Source organism: Petromyzon marinus, chromosome 41 (assembly GCF_048934315.1).
Source record: "Petromyzon marinus isolate PM22_M1 ecotype Great Lakes invasive population chromosome 41, UKy_Petmar_22M1.pri1.0, whole genome shotgun sequence".
Taxonomy (NCBI): Eukaryota; Metazoa; Chordata; class Hyperoartia; order Petromyzontiformes; family Petromyzontidae; genus Petromyzon; species Petromyzon marinus.
This window is the reverse complement of record NC_133707.1, coordinates 8618323-8638889: the sequence shown is the minus strand read 5'-3', so window position 1 is coordinate 8638889 and position 20567 is coordinate 8618323. Positions and strand designations below refer to the sequence as shown.

The window sequence follows — 20567 nt, the reverse complement described above, 5'->3', positions numbered from 1 at the left end:
GACGCCTGTATATTTGGGGTTCGCATGTTCTCCCTGTGGTCGCGTGGATTTTTCTCCGGTTTTTCCCTTCACAATTTAGAAACATGCGTTCAGCGTGTTTGGCCGCTGCTGTAAATTTCCACGTGATAAGCCACTTCGTTGAGCTATCATTTGTGGCCAGGCCGCTTCTGAAAAAGATAGCTCAGTGGGCCTTACCTGGTAAAATAAAAAAAAATACTCTATAGTTTCGAAGTTAACTCTCTGTCAACGATTTTCCAAAAACTTGAAGTGAATCTGGCTAAATGACCACTTACCACTAGAATGCCTTAATGAGATCAGAGCAAGTGACCTCTTCAGTTTTGCCTTTAATTTACTTCGTGCGAACAGAGTCCACAAGTCGACGTGAGCTGTGAAGCGGAACTTCGTACATTAATTTAATGTGTGGAGCGACGCCAGTTTTGGGTCCGTGTCAAAAAACCAGTACAATATTTTGTCACAAAAAGTCTGCGCTCATTAATAAACATGTGGTCTACGATGATCCTAACATCTATCAGTACAAATAAAAATATATATCCTGGATTCCACAATTGGGAAGTCTAATATATAATATTTACAATAAAAAAAAATTGAGATTGAATTATACAGTTCTCACTTTTTCACTTTATCATGGGTAATTTTCATGAGATGAGTGAAAACAAGAATTTTTAGCCTTTGCCACCTGATTTCTGTGCTCTGAGACAGGTTGTTTATGCTGTGGACGCATCCAGAATCTAACTTATTGTCGTTGACATCGGTCACAGTCATTGGGCAGTGCGTATCTCGAGTCCCCGTATTGCTTCAAGTCACAACGGGCTACCAGGGGTAACGTCTTTAAAGTTCGCTACCGGTTTGTGTACGTCTACGTCTGCGCTGGGCTCCTGTTCCATAAAAAGCATCGGCAAAGCCCAAAATATCCTTCATTGGGGATTATAAAGCATGGGAAGGCACGAGGGAGGGAAGAAGGGGCATGGCGATTCCGTCTCTGTAACCTCGCAAGGAACAGCGGAGTGGCTTCTGCTCATTGTCCGAGTGCTCAGACGTGTGTAGAATTCCATGCCCTTGTCGCAGCTTTATCAACATTGGTCTTCTCGCGGACCTGCGAGGGCAGTGTCTTGTTCTTTGTGGCCTCAACAGGGTGAGATATCTTAATTTACTAAACTAAGGTTTTTTTTTTCTTTTTGCCAGGTAAGGCCCACTGAGCTACGTAGCTATTTTTTCAGAAGCCACATGGCCACAAATGATAGCCCAACGAAGTGGCTTATCACGTGGAAATTTATCGCAGCCAAAGACTCTAAACGCGTGGTGATTCTAAATGTGGAGGGAAAAACTGGATGACCCGGAGAGAAAAATCCATGCGACCACAAGGAGAACATGCGAATTCCAAATATACAGGCGTCAGGGTCGAGATCGATCCCGCGACCTTCTGTATACCAGGCGAGGGAGTTAATATCTCGCCACCGCATCTTGTATTGTTGAAACACCTGCCTTTTACATTTAGGTTGACAACTTTTTGAGCCCAGTTTTCTCCAGGGCTGCCATGTGCTTACACCTTCCTGGCTATATACTGTGCCACGTGTAAGTAACACCTTTGGATAAACTTGCCCCTGCCCTGGGAATGTATAATTTCCACCACTGGCTCAGGGGCCACCAACGGGGGATTATGTCGTCTACGCGATCTATCGTTGGAGCAGAGGGATGGGGGACACTTTGACTTGACTTTGAAATGGCACAGCTGGATGCAATTTTTTTTTAAAGAGGAGTGGAAAGATTTTCAGACCTGTCCACTTGACGCCCCACTGCCTTGGCTGCTCATATTCCACTCGTCGGGCCAGGGTTGGAAAGTGGGGGGGGGGGGGCGCGGGACACCGCTGTAGGTGCCGTGCCGTTGCAAAACTCCACGATACCCTTGTGCCTGCGAGAGTAAACTAACGGAGACTTGTTGTGCCTCGGCTTTGCTGCCGAACGGAGAGGGCAACGCGCGAGTGTCAACCGGGTCGAATTTGGCCGAGAGCCCCCTCCCCCCACCTCATTTGGGCGACTCCGGAACGGAGCGACAGAACGAGAGAGGACGCGCTAATCCGGAACGCCGGCGGGGGAATGTCACATGGCCCCCATCTTGTTTACATGATCCCCTCCAAGTGTACAGCGCCGGTTTATTTCCGTCGCTCCCGAAATGCGTCCGCGGTCCAGTCCGATGGATTACTCGTCGCTTTTTACGGAGCGTCTGTCCCCGTTCACAAAATAAACACGAGTTTCCAGCCGCCCCCGGCGTTCCGGCGGGGCGACGTAAGGTCGAACGCGCGCCAGCGCGTGCGAGACGTCGCTTTTTTTTTTTAGGACGTCTCTTAACTGCTCCATGACGCCTGTTGCATGCTGACAGCTATGTTGTTGGCCTTCAACTGCCACCTTGAGCCATAAATGTGACACGTGATGATGGACCAGCAAGTGCCTTTGTGTTAATTTTGGGCACCTGAGCGGGATAATGGTTGGGGGGCATTAGCCTCTGGAGAACAAAGTTCGGACCTTCATTTCGTCTCCCCTGAGAGTTGCAACTGTTTACAGCTACACTCATTACGAACGTTAAGGACACCGTTCATAATTCCGATCTCACATCTACTGCCTTCCTCATGACAATACGTTTACGCACGTGAATTTACTTCACGTGCCCTTCGGCATGGAGGTTGTTAAGCTTGATTGGGTCTCGGCGGTCACATGCAGGAAAGAGTTGCTTGGCATATTATAGGGACAGTTATTTTACATGTGTGAGAAAACCAGAGTCTGTTTGCTGTGATCCCTTGGCCTTTCTCAGCCATTGAGGCATGGCTGTATTCCTTCAGCGATAATCTGCCTGCAATGTATCTCCACCGATCTCTGTTCCATATAGTTGCATCCATCAACTGAGACGGCTTCCATCCCGTCCGTTGTTTGGAGTCTGTCACCCAATCAGATGCTGCTGTGTCCCTCTTCCCCTAGCCACTTCCAGTGCTCCCACCCCTCACCCTCCTTAGCAGCCGGTCACCGTTCACCCTGGTCACGTGTCTGAAGAAAACCCACGCGCAGAGAGAGAAACACACAAACTGTACATGGTAGCTGGTCAGAAACCTACTTGCTGTGCAGGCATCCACAGACATTGCCTTGTTGCCCCTGCACGTGTCTTCAGGCACGTGGTGGTTCCATCATTCCGTGATCCACCAACCCCCACGTGAATTGCAGGCAACTGTCATGTCTATGCCAGCCATGATATAATGAGTAGGGGTTGGACTATTAGGCACGTCTTTGCGGAGAACTCTTGAAAGGCGTTCAGACAGCTCCCGATCATTGTTACACATCTTATCATTGGTATGCAGTTGTGCCTTCTGATGTAAAAATCATATAGGACTTCCCAGAAGTTCCAGAGGAACTATAAAGCAATGTTGACTTTCATGATGAAATTATATCTCGAGTCAACTTTATAAATGAAGGTCGATGCTCATGACAAACGCTTTCCATATTTCTTTATTTTCAGCATCTCTGAGGGAGAGTCCCGTCCAAAGTCTCAGATTGTTTCACCAACTGATCCTATTCCGGCCTTTGGCCCTCTTCGCTTGCAATTCCCCTACACAATCATCTTCGTCATACCTGTCGCTGACCCTCTTAGGATGTGTCCTGTATATGCCACCTTGCTTCTGAATTAGACCTCTTAGTTAATTCCTGCTTGTCGGCATTTTCGCTCACTCCCAGCACATATCCGCTCTTCTTCTCATTGTAGCAGATTTCTCTTGCCAAATTTTCTGTTACGCGACTTGTCAAATGCATTTGCCTTTTCATCTCAATTATCTAGGCAGTTAGGTCTACACAAAGCCTTCCATAAGAATCTTCTTGAGAATTCCTAAGGTTTAAGTGTTACTTTTTAATTGTGTTTCCAACACTCATATGCGTTGGCAGGAGTACACCTGGAACCTAACAACTGAGAATTTGGGGTAAGTGGATCACGGTGATGAGAATCAACTCCAGGAGAACTTCTCTCCTCCATGGTCATATGGGCAACCATATCACGGAACCCATAATCCACAAATTTACTCCGTAATCCGAAAATGTTCACAAAATTGAAAGGATAGGGCCACAAATAATAGAAGTTATTTGCAGTTCCCATGGAGAAGAGGAGTCACTGGTAATAGGGTCTCGGCTAAAAGGAGTTCTGTATATCTAGAGAAATTAGGTACCAAGTAGGTGAAATAACAGAAAGTAGGCCTGGTATAGGCTTTTGTTGTGTATGTGTGGAGTTTGAGTGCTATCCTCCTGCATGCACAGATGTTCCAAGTCTTTAAAAGAAAAATTGGTCCAATCACTTATTTTAGGTCATTTGCTCTGCTAACTATACACCCAGTCTAACGGCCCTTTCTGTCCTACACGTGCCACGTGTGAGTCACTGTTCTGTGCCCATGTGACGAAAAAAAACGCCTGTACGATGACACACGCGCACGCTTCAGTGCAATTACCAGCGTCTACGATTATACCGCGAGTTTGCAGTGCGCGGGCAGCTAGCACGTGCCCATGTATACGTGGCATGGCTATTCTTAGTGAGCTATTTGCAATAAGGAAGCACATTCATCGTGAATTATTTGGCCCTTGCTGTCTCATAGTCTATTCATGCTGCATTATTTAATTTGGACTGCGTTTCCACGCCGCTAACTACAAATATCATCATGAGACCTCCTTTGCCAGTAGCAAAATATTATAATAGGTTTTTACCATTTTATCTGGCAACAAAACTGACACCTTTTTACAATGATGTTAATGCTTACCCCGAGCTCTCAATAATCTGATGGTGCATTGTCTTTGAGTTGTGCGCCTTTTGGCGTTATCTAGTCAGACACCGTGTGAGTCTGGGCTCTAACAAAAGCTGTCTCTGGTGTGGACCAATCAGTTTCAAGGACAATGCATGCATTATCAGAGTGCTGTTTTTTGTTTGCATTTTGACCGCAAGTATTGTGGTGAATGCAAACATGATCCCTTGTAAAAAGGTGTCAATTTTGTTGCCAGATAAAAGAGTAAAACCTATTATCATAACCACAAATAGTTGGCTTAACTGCGCATGGTTTGACGATGACCAAATCACCCTGAAGTGCACCCGATCGGATCTTGGAAGCTAAGCCGGATTTCTGAGCATGGTCGGTACTTGGGTGGGTGATCACCACCAGGGATTGGCAGGTGTGGGAGTGCGGGGCTGCAGGGTGGCCAGGAGATGGTGGCAGCATTTGAGTGTTACCCCTTGTACGCTTGGGTCTTCTTCGGGTTCTCGGATTTACTCCCGCGTTCAGTCAAGACACTCGTTCATGAAATTGAACGTCCCAATGCAGGACCCTCATGGAAAAAAAAAGTCTTAAGACTCTGTGACGCTTTGCTGGGTAAATAGCTGACATTAGTTGAGTTAAATGTTTCACGTTTAAAAGCCCTTCATTAATCCACTGCTGGATGAAAACTCCCCAAGCCATGCCAGTCATGGGGTTGTTTAACCATACTTCGCCATGCTTTAATGACATAATAATTATTATTAGATTAAAAAAATAGTTTGAAGGAATCGTTGTTTCTTACTAATATCTGGCTTTCCTGCCTTCGTAGTTTGTCAAACATTGTTTAAGGAATAGAACGAAGCCCTGCTAAGGATCACCTTACAGATGGGGCCATCAGGCTGTAGTCTTGCCTCTACCCCCTTTTAAATGAAAAATCCCCCTCGCTCCCTTTGACGATGAGAACAGAGGACCCTAAACCCCAGTGTTCTGGATACAATCGCATTGCAGCTCAATAATTAAATTCCTCGTCTGTGCCAAATTCCTGCTGCGTGACCGCCTATCTCTCAACGTTCATTCTTCCCTTGCTGGGACCGACGACTCCTGTGCGTGCATGAGGTTGTACTAGCGCGGCGTAGACGTCCGTGTATTGTATACATACAGCCCTCTGTCAATCCACACGCTGCGCGGGCCATACAGACGTTCGCCATGTCCGTCAGTGAGGGTACGTACAGTACAACAGTGGAATTTTCTGCGCTGCCTTTTGCTGCCCGCACCTCCGATGAGCACGGCTGGCTACGGATGGTGTGAAATAAGTTCTCCATACCTACAACGTAGCCGATATTGTAACACCAATTGCCAACGGCGGTTGCTCACCCAAGCACTGTCGAAGGTCAAACCTGCTCATCTTCTGAGATCTGTCGAGGTCGGAGACCGACACAATCAGAATCAGACCATGTATTTATACTGGAGGATCCCGATGAGCTGTGAAGCTTTTTTTTCACAGGTGTCCAGCAAGGGGCACGTGGTCAGAAAGTTACAACAGCAAACAATACAAAAGCACAGGTGCAGTGAGAACGGTGGTGGAATCGCGAGAAGCAGAGGCCGACCGGAGCAATGTGGACTTTCCCTGGCCGTGGTGAGGGAAGCCAGCGATGCCTCCATTCATGAATGCCGCCTTCACGTCCCTTTGCTTAACCCCGCGAAGGGGCTGATTTACGGAGCGGCAGCTGAACGCCCCCCCCCAACTCACTCCCACCCCTCCCAGCCCTATTGGATCGCAGATAGAATTATAACAAAGCAACGACAAAAAAAAACGAATCCCATCGCACCCTCCCCGCCCCTTGCCTCCCAGGGTCCCTTGACCTTTGCTGGTGCCCAAGAAGATATTCGACCCCCGCTGGTGGGGTCACGCAGCCCAGTGGGTGGCCTGCACCACGCATCCATTCCCTCGTAACCCCTGAAAAATTAGCCCAGGCGCCTGGCAGTCGCCGAGGCTGACATCGCGAGCGCCGCATTTTTAGTGGAGGCAAACACAACGCACTTCGTCACTCTCGTGCCGCGAGGGCGGCGAACGTCGGCCGGTACCGCGTAAATCACCGGGTTACACCGAGCTGCCCTCACTTGTCGGGGTTTTTTCCTTCTCGTTTCACGCCGTGGGGGGGGGGTGGCGTGGAGGCTTCCGCGCGGGTCACCCGCCGCCGCCACCGGGGTTCGGATTTCAGGCGTGCCGCTGAAATGCCAATGCCACCGCCTTCCGTGGAAGCTGCCCAATACCGTGGAATCTCACGCATCCAAGTGATTCGCTTGGTGGTGCACTATTTTTTGTTATTTGCTGCTGTTGCTGCTGCTATTCAAGTAATGAAACGGAGTTCACGTTCTGGTCCCCAGTTCCTCCATGCAACGTCGCCGATGCTGCACGCAGCTGCGCGTGGTGATTAGGGTTGCCACCTCTGACGTATAAAAATACTGGGGATTTTTCATGGGAACAAGAATATCTCAATACCAGAAGCGGGGGAAGCCACATGCAAATACATTGTCCTGAGCGTTGTACTTTTACACAACTTATCAATATAGAACTTTTTAACATCCAGAGGAGACTTAGAGGTTTCCCATGAAAAGCGATCTGAACGAGAAGGCATCCTGAGAAAACCAGGACAGGTGGTAACCCGATCTGTAATGCCCGCCTGTAAGCCAGAATCTTGGAGGCAGGTGTTGGTGGATCGCATATCTTTGTGAAACCTTCCGGGAGACGTTTGGTGGCCATGAGATAGCAGCATGAGAAGTGCGTTCATGAACCTGTCTGCGCAGAATTCTGCCATCCCCAAAAAAGGTCCCATGATATAGCCGCCCACTCCGAGCTATAAGTGCTCTGATACGTGCATTGTTTTTTCACTGTTCACCTTTTGACGTTCTCTGGTCTGACACTGGTGAGACCAGGCCATAAGTAAGTATGTGTCTGGTGTAGGCCAATCAGTTTAAAAGACAATGCAATTATCAGATCATATTTGTTTGCATGTTCACCACAAGTACCGTGTGGTGTTAATGCAGACTTGATTACTTTCAAAAGGTTTCTATTTGGTGTTTTGAACATCTTAACACTTCCTGTTTTATAGCCAGAAAGGGTAAAACCTATTTTTATTTTTCACACTCTACCATCCCCTTGTATGTTTCAGTTTTTTCAGTTTAATTTATTTGGTATAGCCCTGTGCGCCATTTGGCTCTTGAATCGGGTGCAACCGCAACAAACAAAAAACAAAAACATGAACAAGAAAACATCTTAAAGTGATTATGTGACTGTGCAAACAGAAAATCCAGGAAAAACATCCAAATATTCCTGAAATAGCACCGTACACCAAGGCTGTGTGCAAAAATCCCAGTGGGATGCAAGTCAAACAACAACAACAACCACAAGACAACTTAGACTTTCTCCAAGTACTCTGGTTTCCTTCCGTGTGAAAAAAAAATACTTATTACAATGGAAAAGGACAATTGTTGCAGAGCAGTACCCTGTATAAACTACATTGTTATGAGGACACGTTGAGTCTTCCTTCAATATGCGTATGTTTTTTGCGTATAAAGTGTGCATGTTTGGCATGATTGATTTTATAGAAATATTTGTTTTAGAATGGAATGTGTAAAAACAATGGTTAACGTTCCAGATAACCGTAGGCTAGACATGCTGCTGTCCACGAGTCGTATCTCCACACTCATTTCTCAGCATGACATGCAGCAACAGATGCTCATTATAGGCCGAGTCAACCTAGGAGAGGCCCTCACTGGATAAGGAAGTAGCTGTTATGGATTTTAGTTGATTTAGAATCCTTGCAAAATTACTCATCGTTCAACCTTGTCACCAAAGCTTAGAAAAGTGAATGTTTTTAAATAAATATTTGTTCTTTCAAAGTTAGATTATTTTGCGTGAGATCGTGCCGGTAATGATGTCAATGTTTGAACTAGAACCCTCCACCACCCAACAGAGCCCATAAAATCAAGCTGTCATATGAGCAAATATGCAAATGTATTTGGTGCTTCAGCAAAACTACAATGTTCAAGCACAATGACAATTGTATACGTTTCTCGTGGAGATTACATCCAGCATCATATATTTGTACATTTTAGTTTTCTTTACATTAGATTATTTTTATTTTTCCAACGATGCTCAACATTCAGTCCACTCAATTAACAACGTACAAGCGCAGCAAAGTCGATGGAATCTTCAGTTCGGCACCTCATGTGTTCTGTCCACATTTCTCCTCCAGAGACAACCAAAGCCTTGACGTTCAAGGGACAAGCTCAAGTGTCAGCATGAACTCAGGTAAGGACATTTGGGTAATGGGAGGAGATTTAAGTGCATGTCCTCATCTATCCATGCATTAACATTAGAGCAAAATAAACCAATTACAGCCAACTTAGTACAGGTTGGTAAAGGGCTTGGCAGAGCAGGACTGGTCTATCATGACTCTATACTATTACTCTTTACTAAGTTGTCTTTTTTTACCAGGTAAAGCCCACCGAGCGACCTGGCCATCACAAATGATAGCCAAACGAAGTGGCTCATGTGGAAATTTCTAGCAGTCAAATATTCTAAACGCAAGTTTCTAAACGTGAGGGAAAATCCACACGACCTTGGGGAACACAAACTCCAAATATACAGAAAGCGTCAGGGTCGGGATTTAACCCTGGACCTCCTGTATACCAGGCGAGGTAGCTGACATCTTGCCACCGTGGCGCCCTCGCCACTGATATTAGCCGTGACCGGGTTGCCGGGTTCGTAGCACCGTGCGTTAACCACTGTGTTCACTACTCCACCCATGCCAATGGGGCATTGTATTTGCCGCATTTCCATGGCCGCTGGCGATTGGGCTCTGGTGGCCCAGGGGCAACCCGGTTCTGGCCCACAGTCTCTGAGCCATCCTCCTCACTCTCCGTAGACATGGGTGGAAGGTCAGGAAGCAATCCTTAAACACAAATATAGTTTTTTTGTGAACAATTACTACTCATTGATGTATTGATTCTGTGATCTGCCACAGTGTATATTTAACGATAACAGTGGGTTGGATGGTGGAGCAGTGGTGCGGTGGTGTGCGCTGTGAAACCCATTACCTGAATTCGATTATTATTTTAAGAGTGTGGCGTGTGCCTGTGTTATTTTTTTCTTGATTTTGTGTTATTTATATTCTTTGGGTCTTTCGGTAAAGTCACGTAGATAGGTTCAAATTAATAAAAAATAAAAAAAAACTATCTACGTGACTTTACCAAAAGACCCAAAGAATATGAATTCCTGCAGTCATGAAAGCTTTAAGTCAAGATTTGCCTGTGTTATTGCACTTACTTTTGTAACTTTCTGACTCCTAAAAACTAAGATGTATACACATTGATTAAGAGACACGTGTTGAGTTATTCTAACATGTGTAAAGCATTGATTATAACGATTTTTTTTTCATTTTTGTCAACAGACAGAACCTTCAGCAGTAATGGATTACCCCAAAATGGTTCTCTCGGTGTAGGTGGGGGTAAGTTTAAAATGTTGTTTTCAAGCCATACGTCGCGTCATGATATCTGATTGTTTTATCGAAGGCTACACAGGTTGATCATCCAACACGGAGCTCATAAACATTGAAAGGCTGTTTTACACAAACATACAAGTACTGCTTCACCCAAGCTATTGATTTTTTTGGTGTTTGCATTGCCAGTGTACCCTTCACCTATTGGCGGCCTTTTGATCGTTAGCGCTGACAAAGCCATAAAGGGTCTGTCTCTGGTGTAGGCCAGTCAGTTCAACCACAGTGCACACATTATTAAAGCATATTTGTTTGTATTTCTGGACGACAAATATGTGTGGTTAATGCAGACTTTATGGCTTACAATAGGTGTTGTCTACTTGGTGCTTGAACATCTTACTTACCACCTACGGTATTTATACAAAATTCTGTATCTTCAGTTTTAGATACGGGACAGAATCTTGTTCATAAATGTGCACGCAATGTTATCTCGTTTGCAATTGTTTTTTTGGACAAAGCTGGTGTGATCACATGCGAAGTTCTAAAGGGATCCTGAAAGTTGTGATTCATAATTCGTTTCATTTGGGTTAAATCATGTAGATATGTAAAAAAAATCACTATAATCCTCTATCACCCGACAGAGCCAATTAAATTAAGTTGCCACGTGGGCAAATATGCCAATTAATTTGGTTTATCAGCAAAACCACAGCGTTGAAAAGCATGCAAAACTTTAAAATTGTGTATGATGGTTGGCTGGAGACTGCATCCGGCATCATGAGGTGTTAATAAAAGCTCTGCTCTCTAAATTGGCATTATCCTGTACGATGATCTGATGCAAAAGAAAGTTATTATGCATCATAATATTGTTCGTGAAAGCCCACGCATAAACATTGGCCAAAAGTTGTGTGTTCGTAACCACGTGCCCTCACGCAATTCAATTAACAACTAAACCGCGTGCGACTGACGACCAGAATAACAATTTGGTGTGATCGTGACATCATTTCAATAGTGTTTGTTTATGTTGCCATCTATGTCCATATAAGCTAGGACTATTAAAAACAAAATGGCGGCACTCGTTTAGATCTTGCTGTTCTAGCGACACGTGTGCGAGTAATGGATATGCACTCTGATGCTGCTGCTGCTGCTGCTGCCACCACCGCTAGCTTTCCTGCTCACACACTCACTCCATCTCTGGGGGAGTCCCCCCCCCCCCCCCCCCTCTTGTGGGGAGCCTGAGTGGTGGTCTTCTCCGTGAGATAACCACCGTGATTGCTGTCCCCCTGTCTGTTTTTGTTCACTCTTAATGCCTCCACTCTGGGGCCGTCTTGTTGCGGTTGCTCTGGTAACGGGCCTGTGTAGTCATGGCAACTGAATTCATGTTGCCGTGGTGATACTTGGATTGTCCTGCATGCTATGTGGCTCTTACGTCCGTTCAGAGGGAGTCATTTGGAGAAATCTGATTGAATTAAAATTTTATCAAAAAAAACAATAATCTTATAGTGAGGTAAAACCCCTTCAGCTTTATTGAAATTGTTATCCTCATTTCTCCAATGCCCATGAGGCCCCATTAAATTCCTGGGGCTTCATCAAGGCCAAAATGAGGCATACTTTTTTTAGTTAATCTTCTGTAAAACCAATATTTAAACTTAAAAAAACATAGATTGCACACCGTTGTAACTATGTTAAAAGATAACTAATTTCTCCACATTTTTTATAAAACATGGCCAAGAATAAATATACATTTTCAGGAGCGTTCTGATTCAGATGCTTGGCCAATTATAGTTTTATTTTGCCTCCTCAAATTGGATGCATGAGGCCCGAATGAGCATCTCCCACTCCCGCCACAAGTAGTCTCCTATGTGGGCTGAGTTCCGAATGGAACACGGATTGTAATGGAGGCCCTTCTGTCTGATCTTCTGTGGCATTTTGGACGTAATTGGCCTTGTCCCTCAAGAGCGAGACAAACACAATTGGCCTTGCTCCCTCCTGCATGGCCCCCGTCCCCGTGTGTGTTCTGCTTGCAGAGGCGCCGGTCCGCACGCTTCCCCGATCTGTGTCGGCTCTTACCATTAACGTCAAGCGAGTGCAAAGCACACCTGATATTCCGCAATGCACAGGTATACGCGCACAAAGGGCTCGTCACCACTCTTTTATTCCCCTCTTTCCACTCGCACATCCAAGCCGTGCCTCCAGTGAAAAACCGCCCATGCCGTGCTGGCACAGGCTCAGATGTGCACGTGGAAAAAGGGTTTTATCTTGTCCGAACTAATGCTGGTATGGTTCTGGCTCTCTTGCATTGCAGTCCAAAAATGTGATTGATCCCACTGTGTTTTCTTTTCTGTGCTCTTGTAATTGTTTAACATCTTTATTCCTTCGATTTTTTTGAGACCCAATGCACTCACACTTGCTCATTTAAAGCCGTCAAATGCAATGAGCATACATGTGAACTGTGGTTGAATCGGGATGAATAAGGATAATTTGACAAAACTCCCCCAGAATTAATGGCACATTCTTACCTTGTCGTAAGGTGAGAGTGTACCGGCTCATATTTAGGGCATCTTGTTTCAAACATATTCTTAGTCCATAGAAGTGCTGTATGGTGTTGCAGATATCAACATGCAGTCAAGTAACGTTTAATTGAATCTGAAGCATTCATACTATTAACGTACTTCCATTTGTATTATACCATGAAATGGTGGGTTAAGTTATTTTGATGGTACTGACAATGATGCATTTTTTCTCAGTAATATAATTTTTACTTCTTCAAAATACATATGGATGAAATATTTAACATGTTTTACTGGTTATAATTGAGTTGGATTACTGTGCACTGTATGTATGCTTTTAATGTGACATTAATTTGTGTAATTGCCTGTTTCGCGTTGTGTGTGCAGAACGTGTGTGTTTAAAGAGAGCCAAACTCAGTTGTGAATTCACGTTGATTGCTAGTGTATTATTTTGAGATACCCACAGGTCTGCATGTGCAACAATAACATACTAACAGCCCTTTTGCACGGTGACTGATCCTCATTGGGAGATCGGAAAACAAAACAAAAAACACTCTAAATATTGAAATAAAAGCATCAGCGCTTTGTAGGCATTTGTAGGTCAATGCCTAGGCTGTGTGTTCTAGTCTCTCCGCCCATGCTTTGGAAGCTTTGTTATGATAAAAGCAAAAAATACTTTAAAGTTGCAGTCATCAAGGACGTCATTATCAGAGGCGCACCCAGGGGTGAGGCAAAGGTGCATTTACCCGCACCACATAAATAAAAAATTATTAAATAAATGTTTGAGAAGGCCACTGTATGCGATGGACCGATTTTAGGGGGTTTTAAATACATCTAAAATTGTAAATGATCAATCAATGTGGCTTGACATTCCTCTTATTTGAGTAACAATTACAATTATTGAATGAAAACCTGAATTTTGTCATTGATGTGCACTCGTGTTAGGCAGGTGGCAGGACAATTTGCCCCCTTCTAAAATGTTCAGCTGGGTGTGCCACTGGTCATTAGAGCACGCCGGTGTTGTCACTGTGAGGGCAGTCCCTTGCACGTCAGTGCTGCACCGCAGCGATGTCACGAGAGCGTTATAATGACGTTCACGATAATGATTTCAAAGGTTATTGTTAACACACGTTAAACAGCGCGGTACGTATTTAGAGTTAAACGAATTATTTGGTGATGACGCGTTGGCAGTGATGGTGCACAGGCACAAAACAACGGAGTGCATTTCTCAATAACACTGCCTGAAAAGAAATAAATATCATAGGTGACGTTGTAGAGGAATGGGTCATGCTGTCTAGAAGGTCAGAGCTACTTACTTTTTCGGTGTCATCTTCGGTTAAATCGTCGTACATTTCTACAAAGAGACGCCGTGAAATTTAGAAGTAGATTGAGCCATTGAGAAATTTAATAGGGCAGAATTTTCCAAATGTAAATTAATCCACAATGGTGTTTCTGATATAGTCTCCCTCTGGGATCAGTCCACGATTGCATCCATCCACTAACCAAGCTTAGAAAGGCTTTTCATGATGCTTAAGCAAATGCTTAAATTACACCCTTTAACAACACCTGTTAATTTCAAAATGCAGTGTTTATTTGAATAACACATTGTGTGTGGGGTCAAATTTGGTTACGAAATGTATGTTCAGGAATTCCTTTATAAAAACATGATTTCAAGGAAAACCCAATAAAAATAACCGTAATATGTTTTTACAGGCTTTTTCTCACGATTTTATTTGTTAAAAAATCTTACATTCTTTGCAAAAAAACTAACGACATAACTGGACTAAAATTCCAGACAACAAAATTCAGGAGACACACAAATTGTGGACAAATGATTCCACATTTGTGAAAGAATAAAAACATTTTGCGTAGCGTCTGCAATTTGCTGCGTGTATTTTTTTTTAAATATCAGCTTGAGCTTCAAAGCAGCAGCAGCAGCAGCAGCGGCGAGTTGCTGTCAAATTTTTCAACAGCACAGTCGCGATCGGTTTGCGTCGTGTTGACGCACCGCACGAGGACACGCCGTGAGCCTGTCTCAGATGCAGCCCCCACCGTATCGCGATCTTCGTCATAATTAACCGTTTGTAGCGCTCCTTCCGTGCAGTACGTAACCATTGGGACCTGCAGTCTGAGGCCTTCATTTCTTGTAGTCTTTTCACCTGATTAGTGAGCTATAGGCTCTGCATTGACCTAACTTCATTGCTCATCCAATCATAATATTTTGATTTTCCATTTGCTCTTCAAACGGTCTTTCCTCCCAAAAAAAAAAATCACTTAAAGGGATGTATAATAGAAATCTGCAGAAGCCCTGCCCCTGCTTGAATTAATTCAGAGCACCAAAAATATATTCTCATTGAAACCATTGGTGAATTTTAATAAGAATCTCACGACAAAATATAAAATATAATCACAAATTGTTTTTTTTTTTACTCACAATGGTTTATTTGTGAAAGTAAATGATGCAAACCTGTCAACCCCTTATCAGTGCCTACCTTATTACAGACTAATTCAGACCTTATTGGTAACCCCGTGCCCTTGTAAATCTCAACGTTCATCCTACAAAGCCCCATTGAAACAGCAGTACGCCGTATGGACCTGAAAACGAAATGTTCCTGTACAAGAATACGAGTAAACCGTATGGGTTGACAGGTATGGTTATGGCTTCTGTGGATTTCTGGTGACTTCTTTTCTGATTATCCACATGACTAAGCACAAAGGGTTCTGGGTCTTAGCTCTTGAAAATGATTCATTTTCTGCTTAAAATTCTTAACAAATCAAAAATCTTTCATTTCACCCAAAAAAACAATGCCATCATCCTGATTTTGCCTTCAACCAAATTATATTTTTCCATCTTTCCTGCTCTTATTTATTTTATGACCGAACAGTTGGGTGTCTCATTATTCAAACTCTGATGTGTACAGGTCTCGACTTGTACAACAAAATTAAAACCCCCATTTGCAAACACATTAAAACAAAGAGAGCAAATATATGATTAGTTATTTCTGCATATTCAGCCAATGACCATTTCACTCAGGGTTGAGCCTCATCTCATTTAGATCTCGTAAACTAATTACGGTTGATAATTGGTAACTATCATGCATAATAAGCAGAAGTGCAATGTGCATTGTGTGCAGAAGAGGGCAATGCAGCAGCATCCATTGCTGTTCTGTAATTCTGCCCATTTCTTAATTTATCAACCCAGCACTGACATGAGCATGGCAAAGGTTTGTAAGAATAACCCCTCACTGCCTGCAGAGCGTGGGGGAGAGTCTCACCAAGGATTTGGTTCATTACAGCTCTAATGGTTAGTTGTAAGAGTTCATACTTTCAAAATGTGTAGAGTTTAACTTTGTTTAAGTGGCGATTTGTTCCCTAGATTTTGGCTCTAAGATAAAGAAATTAATTAATAATGCATTATTTTATTAATATTATGTCCATTTCGTATCGATGTCAGCAAATTTACAAAGCACACACCTATTAGTTCTGCCCCGTTAGACATTTGTCAGCAGTGACTCTCGGTGTCTTTTAAAAATAACTTTCGCTTTCTCTAAGTGACAGAAGTTATCGATAATGAGAGCTCAGTATGAGAGATTAGTGTAAGTTACAAAAAACATAAACTGTGATGAGATCACATTCATTACATTCTTTGTAAGTGTTCATCTAAAAGTATATTAGTGCTATTCCTGTAGCGCCCTTTAAATATATATTATTGATCCTATGGGTAGCCTGGTCCCTTCCATGATAATGTGAAATGTACACCACTGGCACGTGGCTTGTGAAGATAATAACGGGCCCATTGTCTATTTTGAGCAGTACGTAGAAGGACGCTTCACCGTTCATTTCAAGCGTGCGTGCCGTTTGAAATGCGGCGCCAGCGAAATGTGTTTGCCAATGGGACTGCCGGGGAGCCCCAAATTTAGCCGTTTGCACGCGGAGTGAGCGGACCTGCGCTTGACCTGTCCCCCGTTGGGAACCGCTTGTTTCCGCACTCACCACGACGTGGCCTTGGGTCCCGCACAGAGGGTGGCGCGGTCAAGGTGATCAGTGGGAAGGGGTCAGTGACCCTGAGACCCTCTTCGTATGGGGGTCAGCAGGGTCTCCGCAGCAAGACCGACAGCTGGGAAACTTGGACTGACTCGAACCTCACAAGTAGGTCCGAGGCTCGATTGGCGGAGGATGTTTTGTCTTCAGAAGGGCAGACTCCAAAAACCTCTAGGCATTGCTTTTAAACGCAAGCGGTCGTGGATACGCGAGCGTTAGGCCCACAGCACGGTCTCAAAGCGAGCGCGCTCTGTTAAAGTTGCGTTCCTAGGCGATGAGTGAACGTATCTTTTTTTATTTTGCAAGGGCCTAAAATATTTATTTTGTTGTACATGAAATTAAAAAAATTTTACGATAATATATTTCGAAAATTTAACGTACAGAGACAAGAGAGCCGCAAGGTTGACATGAGCAGAGGAACTGCTAGATTGACACACGCACAAGCTCCACTGGTCCACGTCAACTTCGCCAGTCCTCCACGCGCCCTGCCGGTGGTGGCCTTGCACCGTCTCACCGAGTCGTCGAGGCTTCAGGGGGCTTCACCGTGGAGGCTGCGCGTGAACGCGAGAGCTGGTTAACGGGATCGAGGGACGCTAAGCCCCACTAGCCCCAGATGCCCTCATCCTATGGCCGCACTCACAATTGTTTGATGGCAAATATCTTGAGCTTGGCATAAGAACAAACGCTTACTAAGCCACTTATCAGTGTTTTTAATTAATAAAATGACTAAAAATCGCGTCGCCGTCCTTCACACTTGATATGATAATAAATTGAAACTGTGATTCATGGAATGTGAAATTACAATGTAGTGTCGCTATTTGATGTATGTGCAAGTGCAGAACAAATAAGCAGGGCAAAAACATACGTCACTTCAACTGAAAACATGATTATTATTATTTATGCTATCTCGGTATTTGCCAAGTTGTATTAACTGCTGTTTGGATATTTTTCTTAACATACCAAAAAAGTGAAAATATGCCAGAAAATTGTACAGAACATTGCAGGAATCAATTGTTTGGCAAATAATAAGATGACAAAAATTATTCTTAGGTTCTTTCGGTAGAGTCACGTAGAATGAGAATAAAATAATACATTGATAAAATAAAATAACACAATAATATTCTCACGACGTTTCGGCCACAACACAAGCGGCCTTCATCAGGTGAAAGGACGAGACTGTCTGGTAGGACAGACTGTCTGGTAGGACAGTCTCGTCCCTTCACCTGATGAAGGCCGCTTGTGTTGTGGCCGAAACGTCGTGAGAATATTATTGTGTTATTTTATTTTATCAATTTATTATTTTATTCTCATTCTACGTGACTTTACCGAAAGAACCAAAGAAGATGAATCATTGCAGTCACGAAAGCTTTAAATCGAAATATGACAATAATTGCCAAAACCCCACGTGTATACCTTTATTATGAACACGTGTATATATTTTTTTACTGTCCTATTCTGTATTCTAGAGGCTCAGGTTACTTCTTTTGTGGCAGCCCAGAGTATCACATTGGTCCTGTGCTGTATAATTTCATGCAACGGTTATGGTGCCGATACAAATTTTGTGTCAGATTTGCATCTTTTGTTGCAATTGCACAATAATTATTTTCTTGCATCTGCAACGCCTTCTCCTCCATCGTACGGGAAAGTATTGCGTAAAACTGGTCAAAGATTTCTGTCGCATAGCAGTCCTCTTGTAGTTGTTTTCCAGCCAAATATGCCGGAGCTATGGTAATCCTACATCTCTTTATGCATGGCAACAATGAAGCCACGTTTGCGGGCTTTGAAAAAAAAATAACTTTCTTCTTTCAAATTAAGCTAATGATGCATCGACCGACCACATAGTAACAAAGGACACCTAATGAAGGATTTGGCAATCGTTATGTTAAAAGAAAGTGCAGTTAAATAAATAAAAACTTACCTTTGTAGACTCTTTGAAACACTGGTTATATGCATTTCAAACAAATATATTGTTAGGTGGTGGGGGGGGGTGGGGTCGTGCAGTGGTTCACACAGAGCACTATGAACCCGGCAGCCCGAGTTTAATTCCTGGCCATGGCTAACATTGGTGGCGAATTATATCTGTACTAACCTTTGACCCCCCCGTCTCACCAACCTGCACAGAGCAATTCAGTGAAGTATGGGTCTAGAATAACCCACATGATCAACATAATGATAAAAGGCTTAAATGTATTCGTAATACTATGACTATACTATTGTGTAGTTAGGTTTTAATGTTAAACTTGCCAGATGGTGTGAGTTCAGACTTCCCCCAAATTATGATCTAATACACATATGTGATCAGACAGCTGAAACCTCACTCAGGATAATGAGCTTCAAGTACACTGTGTTCTAAAGTAGGTCATTGTTGTACAGCACATATGAGTATCAATTGCTGCGTTATCGTTAAATGTTAATGATTCACAGGCATTGTATATTCGACAATTTATTTATGATCATTTGAAAATGATTGCTATGACGTGTTAAGAATTTGTATTTTTGGTGAGGGGTGTAGGGTAATATCCTTTCATTTTGTATAAAATGAAAATGATTGCTTTTAAAATGTGATTTTCAAAATGTAGTGGTGATTTAAACATTGATGGTCACAATGTGTCATTTTAGTATTGCAGTTAAGAATAAGTATTTCCTTTTATTTCCTTTTTTCTCTAATTTCTTCCCGTTATAGGCCCTGATCACCAATCAAGTGAATCAGGTAAAAAATAATCCGGTTAAATTAACATATAATAAAATCTTTATCTTGACACAACTTGTGGTTTATGCATGTATTCCATATGCATTTTATAAATCGATAAATTACCCTCTAGCCAAGTAGCGAACGTGGTTACCTTGAGAGTCTGTTTGATGCTTCATTGTGTTTACATTATTCCTCGAGTCCTTGATATTAATCCTGGAATGCAATTGTGCAAACTCACCGTCTGATAATTTCCGGGGAAGGCAAACGATTCCCGTGACATTGCCATCGCTGTTAGGATCTTTGCCGCGATGCCCTACGGCTGCTTCAAAGTTGCACGTGGTGCGTGGTGATGGTGACCATGATCGGCGGTGCACCGAGAGAAATATATTCGGAGGGGGCAGATTAATTTCTTTTGAGGCCCATTGAGCTCAGAAGTTTTTTTTTTAATGGTGGCTCGGCCACAGAGGCAGGCAAGTTACACTGGAAAGAGGTTTTAAAGGGATCATAATGATCTGCCCAAACATGGCCATACATGGCCAGACCATTACATGGCCTCTCCCAAACACCAATGATTAATCGTGATAATGGCTGCGAAAACCTTCGCGTCAAGTTAAGGGCCCGATCTTCGTCTCGTGTCCTCCCCGACGACCTGCAGACCGCTGGGGGTCCGGCCCCGTGTCCCCTGCTCCATTCGGAGCAGCCAACGGGGACGGGGGAAACTCCTCGCTGGTGGCCAAAGGCTTCCGCAGCGTGCGGCCCAACCTCACAGCCGCCGAGAAGAAACAGGTGAAGATGCACGCACATGGGGGGGGGGGGGGGGGGTCGGGGGGGGGGGGGGCACCAGTACGTGCACGCAGTTCCTCGGCGCGCTCATACCTCTTGCTCGCTCTAAGATCCTCAACAGAGGACACCGTTGAAGTTCAGCTAGGCCCTGGTTATGGCACTGCATGTCCGCATGTGTGGTGGTGTTTTGGAAAAACGCATGAAGCGGAGGTGTAAATAACCAAATAACCGTGGTGGTGGTGGTGGTGGTGCC

General features: G+C 43.9%; 1 protein-coding gene across 1 annotated transcript in view; it reads left to right on the top strand.

Annotated features, from left to right (window-relative positions):
- LOC116951047 (uncharacterized) overlaps positions 1-20567 on the top strand; it is a 98249-nt gene that overhangs the window by 3363 nt on the left and 74319 nt on the right. Inside the window, exons 2-7 of the mRNA XM_076073353.1 lie at positions 9050-9105; positions 10247-10303; positions 12316-12408; positions 16819-16947; positions 19523-19549; positions 20187-20317. Coding sequence (XP_075929468.1) covers positions 9050-9105; positions 10247-10303; positions 12316-12408; positions 16819-16947; positions 19523-19549; positions 20187-20317 — 493 coding nt within the window. The remainder of the gene's footprint in view (positions 1-9049; positions 9106-10246; positions 10304-12315; positions 12409-16818; positions 16948-19522; positions 19550-20186; positions 20318-20567) is intronic.